At 40.0% G+C, this 22,048-nt stretch overlaps 1 protein-coding gene across 1 annotated transcript in view; it reads left to right on the top strand.

The window, feature by feature from the left end:
• The first annotated feature begins 8,006 nt into the window (after positions 1 to 8,006).
• NTSR1 (neurotensin receptor 1) overlaps positions 8,007 to 22,048 on the top strand; it is a 161,188-nt gene continuing 147,146 nt past the window's right edge. The window contains exon 1 of the mRNA XM_061630259.1: positions 8,007 to 8,957. Coding sequence (XP_061486243.1) covers positions 8,262 to 8,957 — 696 coding nt within the window. The 5' untranslated portion in view covers positions 8,007 to 8,261. The remainder of the gene's footprint in view (positions 8,958 to 22,048) is intronic.

Raw genomic sequence — 22,048 nt, 5'->3', positions numbered from 1 at the left:
TGGTCATTTATTTCTTCCAAGTATTTTAAGAGCTGCTTTCACCTCACATTCTCAAATGTCTGGTTCTTCATCATACGGTTCCTCTGTGAATGAATGTGTCATCCTGGCAGGGCTGGCTCTAATGGGCAGCAAGGTTGGGCCCTGGCCTAGGCTGCCATGGCCCAGAGGGGCCCCTGAAGGCCCCCTCTTTAGGGTGGAAGAGTAGCACTCCCCTTCCACGATCCACGGCAGAATCGCTGCCACAGATAGCACCGTCCGTCTGTTCCGTCGCTCTGCCTACCTTTCCTGTGTGTTGTGGCTGTGTGCACAGCATTGCCCTTAACCAAGATGGCAGCTGAGGTTTCCCTAAGAGGCTGCTGTGTCCGCCACCATCTTGGTTGATGGCAGACCTGCATGCGCATAGCACACATGTATGACATCAACCAAAATGGCGGTGGAGGCTTCAGCCCCTTAGGGAAACGTTGGTCCCCATCTTGGTTAAGGGCAGCGCTGTGCGAGCAGCTGCATCACACAGGACAGAAAGATAGGTGGAGCGAAGGAATAGGCGGGTGGTGCAATTTGTGGCAGCGTGTGCCGGGGCCCAGGGCAGGCTGGAGACCAAGGGCCCCGGCATGCCTAGAGCCAGCCCTGGATCCTGGCATCTCTTTTATATAATTCTTCAGGGTATTGCTTCCATCTTCCTTTTGTTTCATCTCGGTCAGTCAGTGTGTTTCCCTGTTGATTATTCAACATCCCTATTCTTGGTTTAAATTTCCCTTTAATTTCTCTAATCTTTTGGAATAGGGCTCTTGATTTACCTTTTTTGTCCTATTTCTTTACAATAACTATTGTAATAGTTCTCTTTGTCCCTACATACTAGTTGCTGTATTATTGCATTTAGGGTTCTGGCCATGTTTCTGTCTCCTTTTGCTTTTGCTTTCCTTCTATCTTTAACCATTTTACATTCGGTCATCCAGTTATGAGTGCCATCTGACCTGAGGGTCTCATCTTCCAGCACTATCTCGTGTTGCATTTTGGATACTCTGTTCATAGGTTTTTCATGGTAAGAGGTATTCAGGGGTGGTTTACCATTGCCTTCCTCTGAGTCTGGATTTGTCTTAGTTTGATGTCTCAGCTTTGACCATTTCCCCTTGGGTGACCCTGCTAGGAGTCTAGCCTCTTGGTCTAGACTCCTGATGGCATTGCTCTCAGCTTCTTCAACACTCTCAAACCCCCTCACCACCTTAAGGTAAAAAAAAAATCCTCATGAATATTATTCAGCATTTTAGTGCAATTTTTCTCCTAATAAAACATTTTGTAGGCTATTTTGACTAATGCAAAATGTGTAATATTAGTCACATCAGCCTACAAAATGTTTTATTAGGAGAAATTTGTAATAAAATGCTGGATAATTTTCATGAGGAATTTTTTTTTTTAAATGCAAATTGCTGCAGAAATCTGGAGAACAGAATTTCAGAGTGGAAAAAGGAGAAACCGAGAGAACCGAAATGGTTCTTTCCTTCCCTTGACTTGAATCAAGCTTTAGATGAGAATAAGTCTCCCTCAGATTGTCATACTTGCTTTAACATGGTTTTCTTTTGAGAGATAAACAAGAAGGTTGATTGTTAGGCAGGCTATTGACACCATGAGAGTCTTACAAAGTTCAGACACCACAAGATGTCCCATTAAGAGTGCTTAAGCGAGAGTGCAAAGGCCTCTGGGCCAAAAAGTAGTCTACTTTTCCTCTGACATCTATGACTGCTGTGGTGGACACTCTAGCTGAAATAGAAGGGGTGACATTTTTGCTGGCCTCCCTCCTCCCCTCCTCTGGAATCCTTATCCCAGGATGGTTGGCATTAGTCTTGTGGTGGGAGCAGAGATGGGCAAATATGTCAATTTGCTTTCTCTCTGTTTCACAGTGCTCCACATTTCCACATCCATTTCTGATTTAAAAAAAAAAAAAGTTGCCATGAAAATTCATCAGCGTTTCAGTGAAAATTTCTTGTAATAGCCATTTTTGGAAAGCAATTTTCCTTAATATAACGTTATTTTTATGCTACTTTTGCTGATATATGCATTTGTATGCGCACTGTACCCTAGCACAGTGATTCCCAAATGTCCCCCCCATGGACCCCTCGAAAATGTGTTGGCAGACCACTTCATCATCTTTCTGCCTGTTGTAGAAATTGTAATGTGCTGTGCTAGGTGCTGTTTGATTTTTAATTGTACTTTTATTGCTTCTTTTCCTTCTTATCTTGTGTTTCATTGTTTTACAATTTGCGTTCCATGGAATTCAAATTGCAAATTGCAGTGAAAGACATAAAAGAAGCAATAACAACACAATTGCAAATCAGTATGAATATTTAAGGTGGACAGGCCACAGGCCACCTGAGTGACACTCATGGACCACAGTTTGGGAACCTCTGTCCTGCCATATGCATTTCTGTACATGTTACTTGCCTGGAGAATTGCGCATTCCAAAGGATGGCTGTGTTTCACTTTCCATATCGTTTTGGAATGGGTGAATTGGTATGCCTTTAAATGCCAACTGAATCCAATTTCTCCCCCATCCCTAGATGGCAGAGGGGACAGTCCATCTGAAACAGAAGCAAGCATCTGCTGTTGTCTTTGTCTGCTTCCCTCTCTTCGTTGGATTCCTTACCACATCATTTGCCATCACACCACGAAGCCTGGCGGTTTCAAGCTTTCTTCCTTGCTGAGATAAAATTGAAGGTACAAGTCGATGTCCGCTGTTCCATTCTGTTCTTAGTCCATGGGTTTACTCCGCCCTGCTTCCTGCTCAGCTTTCATCCTGATTGAATGTGAAGAATTTCTAATCTTCTCCATAGCTTTTGCTTACTTCCAGGAACTGATATTCAGATGCAGGCTACCTCTGAAAGGGGAGATAGCCATCAGGGTTAGTAGCCATGGATAGGCTTATACTCCGTGAATTTGTCTAGTCCTCTTTTAAACCATCAAAGTTGGTGGTCATCACTACATTTTGTGCATCAATTATTCTTTTTTTCAACATCCCTTTTCCTCAAGAACAACGTTACTCTTCCATGGCTTGGGGGCATGAAAGCACTTTCTACCCTGTCTTTCATCTTCTACGAAGTGGCCTGGCTCAGTTCTTCAGTGTCATGGCATTAATGACCAGGAATTAATGGGCTACTGAGAGGATATCCAGTGTTTCAATACTCTATATCTAGTGATGAGTGAACGTGTCAATTTCAGTTTCTATTTATTTCAATCTTAAATTCAGATTGCTACATATGTCAATTAGTTATTTTTTTAAAAAAACTCCTTGCGAAAATGTGTCAGCGCTTTAGTGTACATTTCTCCTAATATCCATATTTTTGTATGCAATTTTGACTTGTGTAGATATTTTTTGCAAGCAATTTCTTTTAATATAACACATTTTTGCAAGCAACTTTCCTTAACACATTTATGTATGGTGTTTTCATGAATATATGCATTTAATACACATTTTTACCATAGAATCATAGAATAGTAGAGCTGGAATGAGACTATTAGGCCATCGAGTCTAACCCCATGCCAAATGCAGGGATCCAAGTTAACGCATTCCAAACAGGCGGCTGTCCAGCTGCCTCCTGAATGCCTCCAGTGTTGGAGAGCCCACCATCTCCCTAGGTCATTGGTTCCATTAACTGGAAAACTACAGTGCAAAATTCAGAGAAGTGGAAATCAGATAATCATAGAATAGTATAAGAACATAAGAACATAAGAAGAGCCTGCTGGATCAGGCCAGTGGCCCATCTAGTCCAGCATCCTGTTCTCACAGTGGCCAACCAGGTGCCTGGGGGAAGCCTGCAAGCAGGACCCGAGTGCAAGAACACTCTCCCCTCCTGAGGCTTCTGGCAACTGGTTTTCAGAAGCATGCTGCCTCTGACTAGGGTGGCAGAGCACAGCCATCCTGGCTAGTAGCCATTGATAGCCCTGTCCTCCATGAATTTGTCTAATCTTCTTTTAAAGCCATCCAAGCTGGTGGCCATTACTGCATCTTGTGGGAGCAAATTCCATAGTTTAACTATGCGCTGAGTAAAGAAGTACTTCCTTTTGTCTGTCCTGAATCTTCCAACATTCAGCTTCTTTGAATGTCCACGAGTTCTAGTATTATGAGAGAGGGAGAAGAACTTTTCTCTATCCACTTTCTCAATGCCATGCATAATTTTATACACTTCTATCATGTCTCCTCTGACCCGCCTTTTCTCTAAACTAAAAAGCCCCAAATGCTGCAACCTTTCCTCGTAAGGGAGTCGCTCCATCCCCTTGATCATTCTGGTTGCCCTCTTCTGAACCTTTTCCAACTCTATAATATCCTTTTTGAGATGAGGTGACCAGAACTGTACACAGTATTCCAAATGCGGCCGCACCATAGATTTATACAATGGCATTATGATATCGGCTGTTTTATTTTCAATACCTTTCCTAATTATCGCTAGCATGGAATTTGCCTTTTTCACAGCTGCCGCACACTGGGTCGACATTTTCATTGTGCTGTCCACTACAAACCCGAGGTCTCTAGAGTTGGAAGGGGCCTATAAGGCCACTGAGCCCAATCCTCTGCTTAATGCAGGAATCCAAATTAAAGCAGACTTGACAGGTGGCTGTCCAGCTGCCTCTCAAATGCCTCCAGTGTTGGAGAGCCCACCACTTCCCTAGGTCATTGGTTCCATTGTCATACCACTCTAACAGTTAGGATGTTTTTTCCTGAAGTTCAGTCGAAATCTGGCTTTCTGCAACTTGAGCCGATTATTCCATGTCCTGCATTCTGGGACGATCAAGAAGAGATCCTGGCCCTATTCTGTGTTGCAGCCTTTCAAGTACTTAAAGAGTGCTGTCATATCCCTCAGTCTTCTCTTCTCAAGGCTACACATGGCCAGTACTTTCAGTCTCAAAGAATAGCTGCATTTTGTTTCGCATATTGTTTCAGGAACTGCAAATTATGGAGATTTGCATTAAACTGTGAACTGGACAGAATTTCTTCTCCATCTCTACCTATGCCAGATACTGCCAATGGTAAGTCTCTGCCCATCCACCCGCCCACCCACATATCTTTCACTGATATTTCCCTCATGAAAAGCAGAGGCCAGTGGGACAAAATTTATGCACGCACACACACAGAGTGAGAGTGAGAATGAGAGAGTGAGTGAGTGAGCGAGATTTGGAAAATTCTCCATGGAAATGTTTCTGCCCATGAGATTAAAACTGGAGGTAGGTCGTGCTTTCTGTCCTATGTCATCTTATGTCACCTCACCAGTTCACATGCCTCTCTTGTAATTTAAGGATAACTTCTGAACTTCTAGAGGCACTCATCAATTTGACACAATAATGTGTGCAATATGTGGCATTCCTATGGCCCTTCAAAGCACCTCCGGTGCATTATCAGAGCTGTCCTTACAGCAACTCTACAATAGAAAGCAGGGTTATTGTCCCCCATGTTGCAGATGAAGAGGTGGGATGAGGAAGAGAGAACAGAGGCTTATCTAAAGTTGTTTATTGCGTTCATGGTTGATGCAAGATTTGAACTCAGTACATCTCAGTTCACAGTGCAGTCTCTTAGCGAGACCATTGCACTAGCTCTTGGCCAGAGCTGGCATTGTCATGAGGCAATGATCACAAATGGGCAGCAAACAGAGCTTTGAGGTGGTATTCAATGTGTCCTATTCACAGTAGACCCATTCAGGTTAATAGATATGACTAATGTAGGTTCATTAATTTCAGTGGGTCTGCTCTGACTAGGCATGGAAGAATCTATTGATTCCACTTCTCCCATTCTCTCATTTTTCTAAACTTAATTTTAGTTCTTCACATTTCTGCAGAAATTTGTGGTTTCTTTTTTTAAAAAAAAAATCCTCATGAAAATTCTTCAGCATTTTAGTGGGAATTTTGCCTAATAAACACATATTTATGCAGTTTTTTCCTACTCATTTTTGCAAGAAATGTCTTATGTAATGCATTGATGTATATTATCTTTACCAATATATTATTTTTATATACATTTCCCCCTAATGTATGCATTTTTGTAAAACACATTGCTTGGTTGGAGACCTATGCTGCGAGATTCAGAGAAGTGTGAACTTTGAAGGATGGCTGCGTTTCATATTGTTTTTGAAAGTGTGGATTTGATAGATTTAGCTTTAAATGCAAACTGAATTGAATTTCTTCCCTGTCCCTAACTCCAAGTAGGACTTAGTTGAATACAACCCTGAGTGCCACTTTGTCCCTAAGTTAGCCTGATGCCTTCTGGTGCCATGGAGAACTCTGTTCTATCACCAGAGCAAAAGTAAGAATCAACTACCAGTCTGGTCAGCAGGGCCGGTGCCAGAGGGTGGCCAGGTCAGGCCCCGGCCGAAGGCCTGTGTGGCCCATAAGGGCCCCTAGAGGGCCCCTCCTTAGGATGGGAGGGTAGCACTCCCATTCCATGATCTACAGTAGTGGCGGCACCCGACCCTGCTGTGGATCACAGAGAGGGAACTCCCAGGCACCTCCCAATACAGACAGCATGGGCTTCAATAAGCCCACACACATGTCCTGCCTACGTCTCTCATCCCTGTGAATGCCATGTGCCCTGTGTGCACATGCCTGCCATCAACCAAGACAACAGTGGGGACTTCCCTAAGGGGCTGACACCCCTGCTGGCATCTTGGTTGTTGGCAGGCATGTGTGCTATGCATGCACATCATTCATATGAGATAACATGAGAGGTAGGTGGGATGCATGGGGCGGTGCTGCAGGCCCAGGGCAGGCTGGTGCCCAAGGACCTAATCATGCCTGGTGCCAGCCCTGTTAGTCAGTGTTTGTGCATAGGATAGGTGAGGCACCATCTTGTCCTTCACCTTGGGCAGCAAAATGTCTTGAGCTCACCCAGTTCAAGGATAGAGCAATACGGTGATCCACCAGACAAGAAGTGTGACAAATTCATCTGCTAGAGCAGGAATGGGGAATCTGTGGCCTTTCAGATGTTGCTGGGCTACAACTCCCATCATCCCTGACCATTGGCCAGGCTAGTTGGTGGCGATGGGGGTTGGAGTCCAACAACATCTGGCGGGCCAGATATTGGAGATGGTTAACTCCCTACCATCTGCGATCCTGTTCCACTGCTTCATTCCTTGTGGACAAAACACCAGGGATGGGAGACCTTTCCAAACCTCAGTGATGTCCCAGTCTCAAGAAAGCCTTCAAAAATATATCCAACTCCTTATGGAATTCATTTACCTGAACACTTTGCAAACACTGACACATGAAGGAAAACTGTAAAGTAGATTTTTCTTCTATATTCAGACGTTTGGCACAGATGGAAAATCTTTGTGGGAGAGCACTTTCACTGTTTCTCATTTTTTCCAGTCTTAAATTCAGTTCACATTTCTGCAAGAATTTACATTTAAAAAAAAAAAATCCTCACGAACATTCATCAGCATTTTAGTGTGAATTTTTGCCAACACATTATTTAATGCAGTTTTGACTAACATACACATTTGTGCAAGCAATTTTCACTAATATATTATTTTTGTGCACATTTTCCCTTCACGTGCTCGTTTTTGTACACATTGGTTGGGGGAGCGCATTGCAAAATTCAGAGAAGTGCAAATTGCCAAGGATATCTGTGCTTCTGTCTGCGTATTGTTTCGAGAAGTGTGAACAAAATGAAATTTCTCCTCCGTCGTTACTCATGTAATGTACACACAACAGGAGGAACAGCCGAGTCTCTCACTTGCCCGCTGTCTCGCTCACTCATCTTGGGGAATGAAAGGGAGAGAGAAAGAGATTATTATCCTGCTAAACCACATTAGCGCTATTCACATCTGGAGAGTGCAGGAGCCTAAAGAATGAGGCACACACAAAAAGAAAGGGATGGGAGGAGAGGAGAGTCAGAAGGAAAGACACAGGAGCTGCTTGCTGCTCTCACACTGGACTGACAACTGAAAACTGCCGCACGCTTTTTTTGGAGCTGCCTCGGCACCAGGCTGCTTCAAACTGCTCTTCCTTTCCTCTCTCTCTTATGCACACACAGAGAGAGAAACGCTTGTCAAGCAGGCTCCTCCTCTCCATCACATTAAAAAACGAGACAAGTTTCCACTTTGCGTTTTTGCACTCGCCCTGCTTGGCGGCGACGGGCACCAGTCACACCCTCCGTACAAGCTACTGTTGGCAGGCAGCCTCCCTCGAAGCTCGGTACCCGTTGGGACTCAAGAGCATCTTTAAGGCAAGCATCCTCAGCAACGTTCAAGGAAGCCTTGTCTTCTGCAAGGAGAATCAACATGCACCTTAACACAACTTCTTCGCTGTACCAGCTGGAATACCTTATGGGTCAATTTTACTTGCTTCCCACCAACTATGTGCTGCCTTCATCCGGGAATGTCTCCAACAGTTCAGAGCCTGAGTCCAAGATGCCCGATGAGGAGAATCTCGATGTGAACACGGACATCTACTCCAAAGTCATGGTCACCATCATCTACTTGGTGCTCTTCTTGGTGGGGACCATCGGCAACTCTATCACCGCCTACACCCTGGTGCAGAAAAAGTCCCTGCAGAATCTGCAGAGCACGGTCCATTACCACCTGGCCAGCCTGGCATTCTCTGACCTGCTCATTTTCCTCCTCTGCATGCCCATTGAACTGTACAACTTCATCTGGGTGCATCACCCCTGGGCTTTTGGCAATGACATCTGCAAGGGCTACTACTTCCTGAGGGACGCCTGCACTTATGCCACGGCCCTCAACATTGCCAGCCTCAGTGTCGAAAGGTACATGGCCATCTGCCACCCCTTCAAAGCCAAGAGCATCATGTCCAGAAGCAGGACCAAAAAATTCATCAGCTGCATCTGGGTTGCCTCATTCCTGCTGGCCGTTCCGATGATCTTGACCATGGGAGAGGTATACAAGCAACCCCAAGATCCAAGCTCCGTGATCTGTACCCAGATAGTGGAAGCTTCCACACTTAAAGTTGTCATCCAGGTCAGTCTCTCTGCTTTGTTTAGTGTTGCTGCTGGCAGCTTGTCTAAACTGCCGCCGGCTATGTTTAATACCTAGAGAGCAGGGATTAGTTAGTGATTAAAAAAAAAAGAGGGAAAGGGAAAATGTAGCAAGCAGACGCTCATTTTCCTATAAAGCCATAAGCTTTCCTCTGTCACAGCAGATGACAGCAGCTCTCTCTCTCTCTCTCTCTTGCATGCTCAGTTCCTCGTGTTGCTCTACAGTTGGGAGTCTTTGCATGATGCTGCTCCCAAATAACTAAAGCAAGCAGCTTGCTGAACTGTGCAGAAGACCTGCTTGCAATGGGCAAGGCAGTTGCAAGGATGCATCACGCATTACACTGTGGAAAGGGGCATCTATGGTTTTTAGAAAAGTGTTCACCTAAAAAAAAGGTGAAGTGTACATGCAACAAACACATGTTTGCAGACACAGGGAATCCTATATGTACAATCTTGCAAGTGCTACTGAGTTTGGTTCTGGTCTCCCTGTGGCAAGTATGCTCAGCTGCAAACCCAGGTTTGTTGGCTACGCAATGTGTGAAATAGTCCTAAGGATCAACAGCAGAGCTGTGTGTTATCTGCACCAGTGAAGTAAGTTCTGTGGTGTGCAACTCTGCAAACTGTACAAATTGCACATATACAGCAGATTTTGCTTATTTTACACAATTCATTCTGTAATGTTTACTATTTTGTATAAATTTACACCACTTCTGCTACTAAAGAGGCAAGGAACTAGTATGCAGGGCACTGAAATCCCCTGTCAACTGGAAACATTATTCAGAAACTCACCGGAGGTCTGGTATTTCACCACACATTACTAAAAATTCTTCTCAACAGTGGGGACTAGAAGCTTGCTTTTATTTTATTTATTTGTTTGTTTATTTATTATTTGATTTTTATCCCACCCTTCCTCCCAGTAGGAGCCCAGGGCACCTCCAGTTGTATACATAACTGAAGGTTGTGTCCAGTGCCAAATTGCAGCATTTCTCTGAGCTTATACACAGAATGGCTGTATACACACACTTGCCTGCATACAAGGCTCAGTCTATCCATGATGATAAGTGTGCAAAAGTTGCAAAAGTATTAACTTATGTTACACACAAGCATATTATTTGGAAACTGGAAAGGAAGAAAAACGAAAAGTGTAATTTTGCATGCAAACCAGCAAAGCAAACCAGTACATGTGCAAGGAATCATTTCCACAGAAGCACGCTGAAATAAAGTATCATGTTGTTGAAAAATACCAACAGGGCTACTGTTCAGCAGTGTGGTATTTTCTCTACTTACTGCTAGAAGGGACACACACACTCCCAAATGTGTGCCAGTGTGCATGGTGGAGGATAACATAGTAAGGACAAATCATGGCATTTGGGCTGGCAACTGAGTGTGTGAAGACAGTTACAGGACCTTTTCATTTGTGGCTCCCTATCTGTGGAATATGCTCCGCAGCAAGGTCCACCTGGAGCCTTCATAGACATCTTTTCGGCGCCAGGTAAAGACTTATCTTTTTTCTCCAGGCATTTGATAGACTAAAGTGTTGTTTATATTAGTGTTCTGCCAAAGTTTTTTGTGCCTGTATGGGGGTGGTGGTGGTTGTTTAATATTTGCTTTTATGGTATGATACATTTCCTTTTGCTGTTAACAATGTTGTGAGTCGCTTGGAGACGTTTGGGTAACAAGCGACTAATAAATATAAACAATGATAATAATTGCTCTTGGATTTAAACCTCACTATACCCTGATACTGTGCATGTTTATTGGGAAGTTTATTTGGAAGTGTTCACTGGGACTCATTCATAGGACTACAGCACTCAACCCAGTGCTATGTGTGTTTCCTTAGAAATAAATTCCAGTGAGTTCCTAAGATTTACTCCTAGCTAACTGTACATAGCCTTACAGCCAAATCCTATACATATTTATTGGAAGTGAGTAGGCATAAGGGTATCATCCACAGCCTTGTAGACTCCAGTGCTTTAACTTCAGTGGCTTAATAATCGATTGGGACTAGGGTTGCCAGGTTCAATCCCTGAGACTGATCCTGTATCTTTAGGAGAAGAGAAAGTCAGCCAAGTGCAGGCGTTCTTGCAACCCTGTAATGGGAAAGACCACAAGGTGGAATTCTCCCTCCCCCCTGCACAACTTTTAAAGTTACAAAAGACCTCTTGGAAGCTGGGCCTGACAACCAAGAGGTCTTTTGTATCTTTAAAAGTTGTGCAGGGGGAAGGGAGGATACCACATTGTGGTTTTTCCTATTACAGGGTTGCAAGAACTCCTGCACTTGGCTGACTTTCTCTTCTCCTAAAGATACAGGGTCAGTCTCAGGGATTGAACCTGGCAACCCTATTCATAATATATTTGCACCATCCACAGTTCTTGCTCAATGTTAGCTGCCGATCAGTTTGTCCTATTCACACAAGTAGGCATTCCTCTGGGAAGGATTAGTCTCACTGTTTCCTTGTGGCCCCTAGGGCTGTGGAGTCGGAGTCAGGAGCAATTTTGGGTGGAGTCGGAGTCGGGAGCCCCTGTTCCTAAAAGGAAGCACTTCAGGACAAACTGTCTACAGATCCATGGGAGAACAAAGACAGTTTCCTGTCATAGCTGGGATGTATCCAAGGCCCAGAGGGAATGCCACAGAAAGTAAATGAGCAACATCCTCCTCCAAAAAGAAAGGCAGAGTGAACTTTGCTTCATAGTTCACACAGATGTAGGAACAAATTATTTAAGAGCACACCAACTTTGTTGTTGCTGTTATGTGCCATCAAGTCGACTACGACTTATGGTGACCATATGAATCAGTGACCTCCACTAGCATCTGTCATGAACCACCCTGCTCAGATCTTGTAAGTTTAGGTCTGTGGCTTCCTTTATGGAATCAATCCATCTCTTGTTTGGCCTTCCTCTTTTTCTACTCCCTTCTATTTTTCCCAGCATTATTGTCTTTTCTAGTGAATCAGGTCTTCTCATTATGTGTCCAAAGTATGATAACCTCAGTTTCATCATTTTAGCTTCTACTGACAGTTCTGGTTTAATTTGTTCTAACACCCAATTATTTGTCTTTTTCGCAGTCCATGGTATCCACAAAGCTCTCCTCCAGCACCACATTTCAAATGAGTTGATTTTTATCTTATCCACCTTTTTCACTGTCCAAATTTCACATCCATACATAGAGATCGGAAATACCATAGTCTGAATGATCCTGACTTTAGTGTTCAGTGATACATCTTTGCATTTGAGGACCTTTTCTAGTTCTCTCACAGCTGCCCTCCCCAGTCCTAGCCTGCTTCTGATTTCTTGACTATTGTCTCCATCTTGGTTAATGACTGTGCCAAGGTATTGATAATCCTTGACAAGTTCAATGTCCTCATTGTCAACTGTAAAGTTACCCAAATCTTCTGTTGTCATTACTTTAGTCTTCTTGACGTTCAGCTGTAGTCCTGCTTTTGTGCTTTCCTCTTTAACTTTCATCAGCATTCATTTCAAATCATTACTGGTTTCTGCTAAGAGTATGGTATCATCTGCATATCTTAAATTATTGATGTTTCTCCCTCCAATTTTCATACCTCCTTCATCTTGGTCCAATCCCGCTTTCCGTATGATATGTTCTGTGTATAGATTAAACAAATAGGGTGATAAAATACACCCTTGTCTCACACCCTTTCCGATGGGGAACCAATCGGTTTCTCCATATTCTGTCTTTACAGTAGCCTCTTGTCCAGAGTATAGGTTGCACATCAGGACAATCAGATGCTGTGGCATCCCCATTTCTTTTAAAGCATTCCATAGTTTTTCATGATCTACACAGTCAAAGGCTTTGCTGTAGTCTATAAAGCACAGGGTGATTTTATTCTGAAATTCCTTGCTCCATTCCATTATCCAACGTATGTTTGCGATATGATCTCTGATGCCTCTTCCCTTTCTAAATCCAGCTTGGACGTCTGGCATTTCTTGCTCCATATATGGTAAGAGCCTTTGTTGTAGAATCTTGAGCATTACTTTACTTGCATGGGATATTAAGGCAATAGTAATTACTGCATTCTCTGGGATCCCTTTTCTTTGAAAGTGGGATATATATTGAATACTTCCAGTCTGTGGGCCATTGTTTAGTTTTCCATATTTCTTGACAATTTTTTTTCAAAATTTGGACAGATTCAGTCTCAGTAGCTTGTAGCAACTCTATTGGTATGCCATCTATTCCTGGTGATTTGTTTCTTCCAGGAATTTTAAGAGCAGCTTTCACCTCGCATTCTAAAATTTCTGGTTCTTCATCATACGGTTCCTCCGTGAATGAATCTGTCATCCTTGCATCTCTTTTATAGAGTTCTTCAGTGTATTGCTTCCATCTTCCTTTTATTTCATCTCGGACAGTCAGTGTGTTCCCCTGTTGATTATTCAACATCCCTACCCTTGGTTTAAATGTCCCTTTCATTTCTCTAATCTTTTGGAACAGGGCTCTTGTTCTACCCTTTTTGTTGTCCTCTTCTATTTCTATACAATAACTATTGTAATAGTTTTCTTTGTCCCTACGTACTAGTCGCTGTATTGTTGCATTTAGGGTTCTGACTGTATTTCTATCTCCTTTGCTTTTGCTTTCCTTCTCTCTTTAACCATTTTAAGAGTTTCTTCAGTCATCCATTGAGGTCTTTCTCTCTTTTTAACAAGAGGTATTGTCTTTTTGCATCCTTCCCTGATAATGTCCCTGATTTCAGTCCATAGTTCTTCTGGTTCTCTGTCAACTAAGTTTAAAGCCTCAAACCTGTTCCTTATTTGATCTTTATATGCTTCTGGGATGTTATTTAAATTGTATTTTGGTGTTATGATTGCTTTGTTGGTCTTCTTTAGCTTTACTCTGATTTTCGATACGACCAGTTCATGATCTGTATCGCAGTCTGCTCCTGGTCTTGTTTTTGCAGAAAGTATGGAACTTCTCCAACTTCTGTTTCCAATTACATAATCAATTTGATTCCTATATTGACCATCTGGTTATGTCCACGTGTACAGTCATCTTTTTGGTTGCTCAAAAAATGTGTTGGCAAGAAACAAATCATTGGCTTCACAGAATTCAATAAGTCTTTCTCCTGCTTCAGTTCTGTCACCTAAGCCCCATTTCCCCACAATTCCTAGTTCTTCTCTGTTCCCTACTTTTGCATTCCAGTCCCCCATGATTATCATCACATCTTGTTTTGGTGTGTGATCAATTTCCTCCTGTACTTCTGCGTAAAATCTCTCCAATTCCTCTTCTTCTGCGTTTGATGTTGGAGCATAGACTTGGATGATGGTTATGTTAATAGGTTTCCCGTTTAATCTCATTGATATCCCTCGCTCAGACCTTGCGTTGTAGCTCCTAATTGCTTTTGCTGCATCACTTCTCACTATTAAAGCAACCCCGTTTCTTCTTGATTTCTCATTTCCTGCATATGTAGTTGCCTGATTGAAAATGTCCCATTCCAGTCCATTTTAATTCACTCACATCAAGTATTGTAATGTTGATATGCTCCATTTCTTGCTTGACAATTTCTAACTTTCCCTGGTTCATGCTTCTCATGTTCCATGCTCCTATTGTGTGCGTCGTACAACTCCAGACTCTCCTTTCGCATCTGTGAGCATCAGCCTCTGGGCTTCCTTTCGTCTTTGACCCAGCTGCATCATTAGTCACAGCGCTACTAGTACTTGTCCTTTGTTCTTCCCCAGTAGCTCGGTGAGTGCCTTCTAATCACTCTCAGGGCAGTTAGGGAGCATGAACTTAGGGATGGAGGGGGAATTTGATGCAGTTCGCATTTAAAGCCAAATGTATCAGATTTGCACTTTCTGAAACTGTGCAAGTCATATTGTCAGTCATCCTTTGAAATTCACACTTATCCAAATGTTGTGATGCAGTTTTTCAACCAAGCAATGTTTACCAAAAATGCATATATTAGGGGAAAGGGTGCACAAAATGAACATATTGGTGAAAATAACATGCAAAAATGCATTATATTAGGAGAAACTGCTTGCAAAAATGTGTACATTAGTTCCAGGCTTGACGAGTAGTGCAAGGCTCTTTGCAAAAGGGCTTTTTGCTCTTGGAACCTCAGGTTGGACCAACATTTTTTTTAAGTCCTTGAGAATATTATCATGTCATGGAGAAGGGTTCTTGCTTAGTTTTCTCTCTGACAAGCAGGCCAGTTTCTTTGCCTTTTTCTTTTTTCAAAGAAGAGGGCATTCCAAGAGATGGTTCCCTCACTTTTATAGGCAGAAATGGCAGAGCCCTCAGAACTTTGTACCTATTGCTTGTTTCTGAACATTTGGATTGACTAAGAGTAGACCCACACCATACATTTAAAGCACATCCAACACACATTTAAAGGACCTGACTTCCCCAAAGAATCCTAAGAACTGTGGTTTTCTCCTCACAGAACTTCAACTTTCCAGCACCCTTAAACTACAATTCCTATAATTTTGGGGGGAAGTCACGTGCTTTAAATGTACATTGGATATGCTTTAAATGTATGGTGTGGATCTGCCCTTAGCACGGAATGTAGCTCGGATCCCAGACTGGTGCAGACTACAAAGGTGCATTGCTGTGTAGGGTGCTGGGGAAATGAAATACAACCAAGCTAAGCAAATCAACCATAAAAGGATTGAGTAACATATAGTTTTTTTTCTAAGGCAGAGATGGGGGGCTTTTTACATCATGAGGACTGCAGTCCCTCATGGGAAACTTTCCAGCAGTTGTGTGCCAGTGTCATTTATTTAGCAAAAATTATATACCACTTGATACTAATAAAACCTCAAAGCAGTTTATAATAAAAAATAAAATATTAACATTATTTTTAAAATCCAGTTAAAACAATGTTTTAAAAACATTCAAAAGATTATTCAAAATCATCAGTAAGCTACAAAGTGATTAAAACACATCAACATCTTTTTTTTTATATAGTTTTTATTCAAATTTTTCCAAAAAACAAACAAAACAAAGTAAGAAAAAACATAACAATACTACAACAAAAAATAAAAATAAAATGGTTGACTTCCGATTTGTCACAGATCAGCTATAAGTATATAATATACATCAAACCTGTCCCTTAATATGTACATACAGAATCCCTTTTCTCCATAAGCTGTCTTAATTAATCATCAAATCCCAGTATCATCATTTTATTTTGATCTTTCGACAAAAAGTCTAAGAGAGGCTTCCAATCCTTAAGGAATGTATCTGTCGATTTTTCTCTAAGTAAACACGTCAATTTATCCATTTCTACTAAGTCCATTAATTTCAGTAGCCATTCTTCCATTGTTGGTATTGATTCCATTTTCCACTTTTGTGCATATAATAATCTTGCTGCCGTAATCATATATAATAATATTCTTCCATATTTCTTTTCTATTTGTTTATCCATAAAACCCAGTAAAAAAAATTCTGGTTTTGACTGAATATTTATCTTTAAAATTTTTTGCATCTTCCTACCTATCTGTGCCCAGAATAATTTCGCCTTTTTACATGACCACCACATATGATAAAAAGATCCTTCTTGTTGTTTACATTTCCAACAAACATTAGAGACATTACTATACATTTTTGACAGCTTTTCTGGAGTCATGTACCAACGGTACATCATTTTATAAAAATTTTCTTTAAGATTATAACATATTGTAAATTTCAAGCCTTTTTTCCACATATTTTCCCATTGATCCATTTGTATGTTATGACCAAAATTTTTTGCCCACTTTACCATGCACTCTTTTACTTGTTCTTCCTCCATATCCATTTTCAATAAAAGTTTATACATTTTTGCAATTATGTTTTCATCATTTGTATACAAACCTATTTCAAAATCAGATTTACTTATTTCAAACCCATACATTTTCTTGTCCATTTTATATCTTTCTAACAATTGTAAATAGGCAAACCAATGAAAACTATATCCTTCCTTTATCAATTGTTCTCTCTCTTTCATTGTGTATTCTCCATGTACATTTTCTAATAGTTCTTGATAAGTTAACCATTTCTCTTTTCCAGACATTTCTCTTCTATAAAACGCTTCTTGACTTGAGACACATAATGGTATTTTCGAATAAAACCTTGGTTTGTATCTATTCCATATTTTCAACAGAGAACGTCTTATAAAATGATTGTTAAAGTCTACGTTTACTTTTACTTTGTCATACCATAGATATCCATGCCATCCCCACTTCAGATTGTGGCCCTCCAAATCCAATAGTCTTTTATTCCTCAATAAGATCCATTCCTTTATCCAGACTAAACAGCAGGCAGCAAAATAAAGTCTCAAATTTGGTAATCCCAGTCCTCCTCTTTCTTTAGCGTCTTGAAGTAATTTAAATTTAACTCTTGGTTTTTTTCCTTGCCATACAAATTTAGAAATATCTTTTTGCCATTGTTTAAAAGGTAAATCAGAGGATATTACAGGTATTGTTTGAAACAAAAACATCATTCTCGGTAATACATTCATTTTTATCACAGATATTCTACCCATTAATGACAGTTGTAGTTTATCCCATCTTAGCAAGTCTTTCTTAATCTCTGTCCATAATTTTTCGTAATTATTATGAAACAGCTTTGAGTTTTTATTTGTCATGATGATGCCTAGATATTTCAACTTTTTTTCTATTGTAAAATCTGTCTTGTCCATTAACTCTTTCTGTTCCCTTAAAGTTAAATTTTTCACCAACATCTTTGTTTTTTGATTGTTGATCTTAAATCCTGCTAACGGTCCAAATTCTTTTAATTTGTCCATCAATATATGAATTCCTTCCAAAGGGTTTTCTAGTACAATTATCAAATCATCAGCAAATGCTCTCAATTTATATTCTTCTTTTTTTATTTTTAATCCCGAAATCCTTTTATCTTGCCTTATATCTCTAAGCAGCACTTCTAAAACCAGAATAAATAAAAGGGGAGATAATGGACATCCCTGTCTTGTACCCTTTTGTATTTCACATGAATCCGTTAAGTCTCCATTAACAATTATCTGGGCCTTCTGTGATGTATAAATCGATCTGATCCATTTTATAAAGTTGTCTCCAAAATCCATTTGCTCCAAAACCTGGAACATAAATTTCCAATTCAAATTATCAAATGCTTTTTCAGCATCTAAAAAAATCAAAGCTGCTTGTTTATCATTTCGTTGTTCTAAATATTCCAACACATTCAAAACATTCCTGACGTTGTCACGTAATTGTCTTTTAGGTAAAAACCCTGATTGATCTTCCTGAATAAATTGTTGCAATATTATTTTCAATCTTTCAGCCAAAATCATTGTAAAAATTTTATAGTCATTATTCAGTAGAGATATTGGCCGATAATTTTTTGTTTTAGTTAAATCTTGGTCCTCTTTAGGTATTAATGTTATATTAGCATTTTTCCAACTATCCGGTATCTTTCCCTCTTGCAAAATAGAATTCATTGTAGACTGTAAGGGTAGCAAGAGTTCTTCCTCCAAACATTTATAATACATTGCAGATAGCCCATCTGGTCCTGGCGCCTTTCCTAATTTAATTTTATTTATAGCTTCAGATATCTCTCTTGACGTAATAGGGCCATTAATAACTTGTCTCTGAAAATCTGTAATTTTCGGCAAATTCTGTTTAGATAAATACTCTTCTATTTTTTCAGATGGAATTTCTTGACACTTATACAATGTTGAATAATATTGATGAAAAATCTTTTTGATTTTTACATTATCTGTCAGCGTCTCATCTCCTTCTTGTATCTTTAAAATAATATTTTTTTGACGTTCTTTTCTTAATTTATATGCTAACCATTTCCCAGGTTTATTTGCAAATTCAAAAGTCCTTTGTTTAGCAAAATTTAATTTCCTTTCAATTTCTCTAACTGTCAACATTGATACTTGCTTCTGTAACATTTTAATTTGATTTACAATAGAAACTTTAGCTGGATTCTTTTTCAATTCTTCCTCTTTTTGTTTTATTTCTTCCAAAATTAATTGCATTTTCTGTTGTTTCTTTTTTTTTAATTCAGAATTACATTTAATAAAGTATCCCCTCATAAATGCCTTACTAGTATCCCAAACAATATTTTCACTTGTTCCTTTATATAAATTATATTCAAAGAACTCCTTTAATTTCTTCTTACATTCTTGTACTACTTTATCATTCTGTAATAAAGATTCATTTAGTCTCCATCTAAATCCAAGATTTTTTTTTTTTAAAGTTAATATCACAGGATTGTGGTCCGAAAAAGTTTTTGGTAATATATCCATTTTAAAAATATCCTTCGCTAAAATTTTTGACATCCAAATCATATCAATCCTCGAAAATGTTTTATGTCTTTCTGAAAAATAAGTAAATTCCTTTGCATTATCATTTATATATCTCCAGGTATCCACCAATTCTAAATGTTCCATGAGTTCAAAACAAATCTTCGGTAATTTACCTTGTGTCTCTTTGATATTTTTTTCAGAAAGCCTATCAATTTTTGGTGAGATTACCCCATTCCAGTCACCCATGACACACCAATGCTCATATGAAAACTCTGACAATTTTTCCATAAGTCCTGTATAAAACCTTGTTTTATCTTCATTGGGGGCATAAATACCCACTATCAAAATGTTTGTACCTTGTAAAGTAATTTCAACCCCCACAAATCTACCACTATCGTCCAATAATACCAATTTAGGAAGCAATTGTGGGTTAATATAGAGAACAACTCCATTTTTTTTTTTTTGGTCCAGCTGAAATAAATTCTTCACCCAAATTTTTACAAACCAAATATTTGGAATCTTTCTTCTGAATATGAGTTTCTTGTAGACAAATTATATCCAATTTTAATTTTTTCAAATAATGAAACACTTTCTTTCTCTTCTGCGCCGTGTTGGCTCCATTTATATTCCAAGTTAGGTATTTGTAATCCATCATTAAACGTGTATTTTAAAATTTGCCTGATGCTCCTTTTGATCCATCATCTTCCTTCCCCTCCTCTGCATATCCTTGTTGACTTTGTTTCCCAGGAACTATATCCATATCTTTGAGTTTATCTTCTTCCATATCTTTTGAAGCTTTTCTCAAGAAGTCCCTTGCTTTTTGAACAGTATTCAGTCTGTATTTCTGTTGTCTGAATGTAAAAATCACTCCTTCTGGAACGTCCCACCTAAATTGAATTTTGCATTGCTTAAGTTTTTCTGTAAGGAAAGCATATTCTTTTCTCTTACGTAAAAGTCTAATAGGAATTTCCTTCATCACCAGTATTTCCTTACCATCAATTTTAAAGGTATATTTAAAGTGTTGCTGTAAAACCATATCTCTGGTCGTCTTCTTTACGAAATGAACAAGCACATCTCTTGGAATTTTTTTCATTGTTGCATATCTGGAGTTAATTCTATAAACTTTGTCTATTTCAAATTCCATCCTATCTTCATTCAAGTCCAGAAATTTTACTAAAGCATTAACAATTTTATCTCTAATGTCTTCACCTGTTTCCTCAGGGATTGCACGGAATCTCAAACAATGCTCTTTATTTCTCATTTCAGTCACAGCTAAATAGTCCAAATTTTTTTCTAGTTCCAGATTTAGTATATCTGTTCTATTCTCCAAGGTTTGTACCTTTTCTTTAGTATTTTTTGCATCTTCCTTTATTTGCCCAATTGTCCCTTTAATCTCATCCACTTGTGTTTTAATATAGTCTTTTATATCTGTCAATTCAGTTTTCATTTCCTGTTTCATTTCCTGTTTTATAGCATTAATCCCTTCCATTATTTTTTGAAACATTTCTGGGGGTATATCCTCTTCCTGTGTATCAATAGAACCTCTTCGCCCCTGGGCCTTGGTTGTTTTTTTAGTTGTCATTTTCAAAAAGAGGCCTTTAATTTCTAATATTAATCACTGTTTCAGAACCTAAGGGCAGTCTATTTCTTTTCTTTTTTTCCCTCCACCAAAAAGAAGAGTTAATATTCCAGGCCTATTATTGAAATCCAGCCAGCACAACACAGTCCTTATCTGCTTCCAAGAATGCAAAACAATTCTGGTTGCCAAGACTAAACAATTAGTAGCATATACGAGCAGCGGATTCATCCAACAAGAAATAGTCCAAAGAGAAAAATAGTCCAAAATATAATAATTACCTCTCATCCGTTTTTAAACTTTAAAAGTCCAAATTCAAGCCAGCTTTTTGTCGTAAAAAAAGTATATAAGTTGTTTATATTTTCTTTCTTCCTTAATTATATTTAAAAGAGAAAAAGTATGACTCACCCAGGTTTCTCAATTGCTGATTCATAAACAAATCCCTTTTATTGCAGTAATTTAAGCCGAATGATAAGGTTTAGGCAGAAGTGGGCTCGCTGGTTAAGAACGTTTTTTTTTGAGAGAAGAAAAAACGCTTCGCTTTATTCCAGTTCAGCTTGCGTGGAATTCCTGACTCCGTCTTCAGCCGATCGGCTTGCCTTCTTATCTCAGGAATTTCCTGATCAATTCCAGCCGCCGACAGCTCAACGAAGTCTTGTGGAAGATCTGATCGGTTCTCCTATACCTTGGGGAACATTTAAGCCAGTCCAAGATTCCTCTTGGCTGGCTTTTAACCTGAAAAAAGCTTCCTCTGAGGCAGAGCTCCCTCAGAGACAACCACCAGCCAGCACCACTTCCCGGAAGTCCCCAAAACACATCAACATCTACAGGTCTGACTATGCTTGCCTAGACAAAAATGTTTTCAGCGGGTGCCGAAAAGAGTACAGAGAAGATGCCTGCCTGATGTCAATAGGCAAGGAGTTCCAAAGAGTAGGTGGAACAAAGGGACTTGGCTCTTACCATTGTGTTGTAAGCTACATTCCAGCCATGCAAAAATCAGAGGCTTCCACACCCGCACCTTAACCCACCCACTCATCTCTCCATCCTGGCACAAGAGACGTTGTTACAGTTCAAGGACGCATCCAGGTAAAAGCACCTCAAGGAGGATGCAAAGCATGCTGGGGAGCTCTGTCACCCTGGAGAGGAGGTGTGGCCTAGGGTCAGTCCCAAGGACCAGATAGAGAGGTCTGGAGGGCCACATCTGGCCCGAGGGCCTGAGGATCCTCACCCCTGGTATGACAGGGAGCCAGATATCGTATCACGAGGGAAAGAGCACACAGC

Source organism: Rhineura floridana, chromosome 6, assembly GCF_030035675.1.
Source record: "Rhineura floridana isolate rRhiFlo1 chromosome 6, rRhiFlo1.hap2, whole genome shotgun sequence".
Taxonomy (NCBI): domain Eukaryota; kingdom Metazoa; phylum Chordata; class Lepidosauria; order Squamata; family Rhineuridae; genus Rhineura; species Rhineura floridana.
Note: the sequence above shows the minus strand (reverse complement) of the source record. Positions and strands in the feature narration are given on the sequence as shown.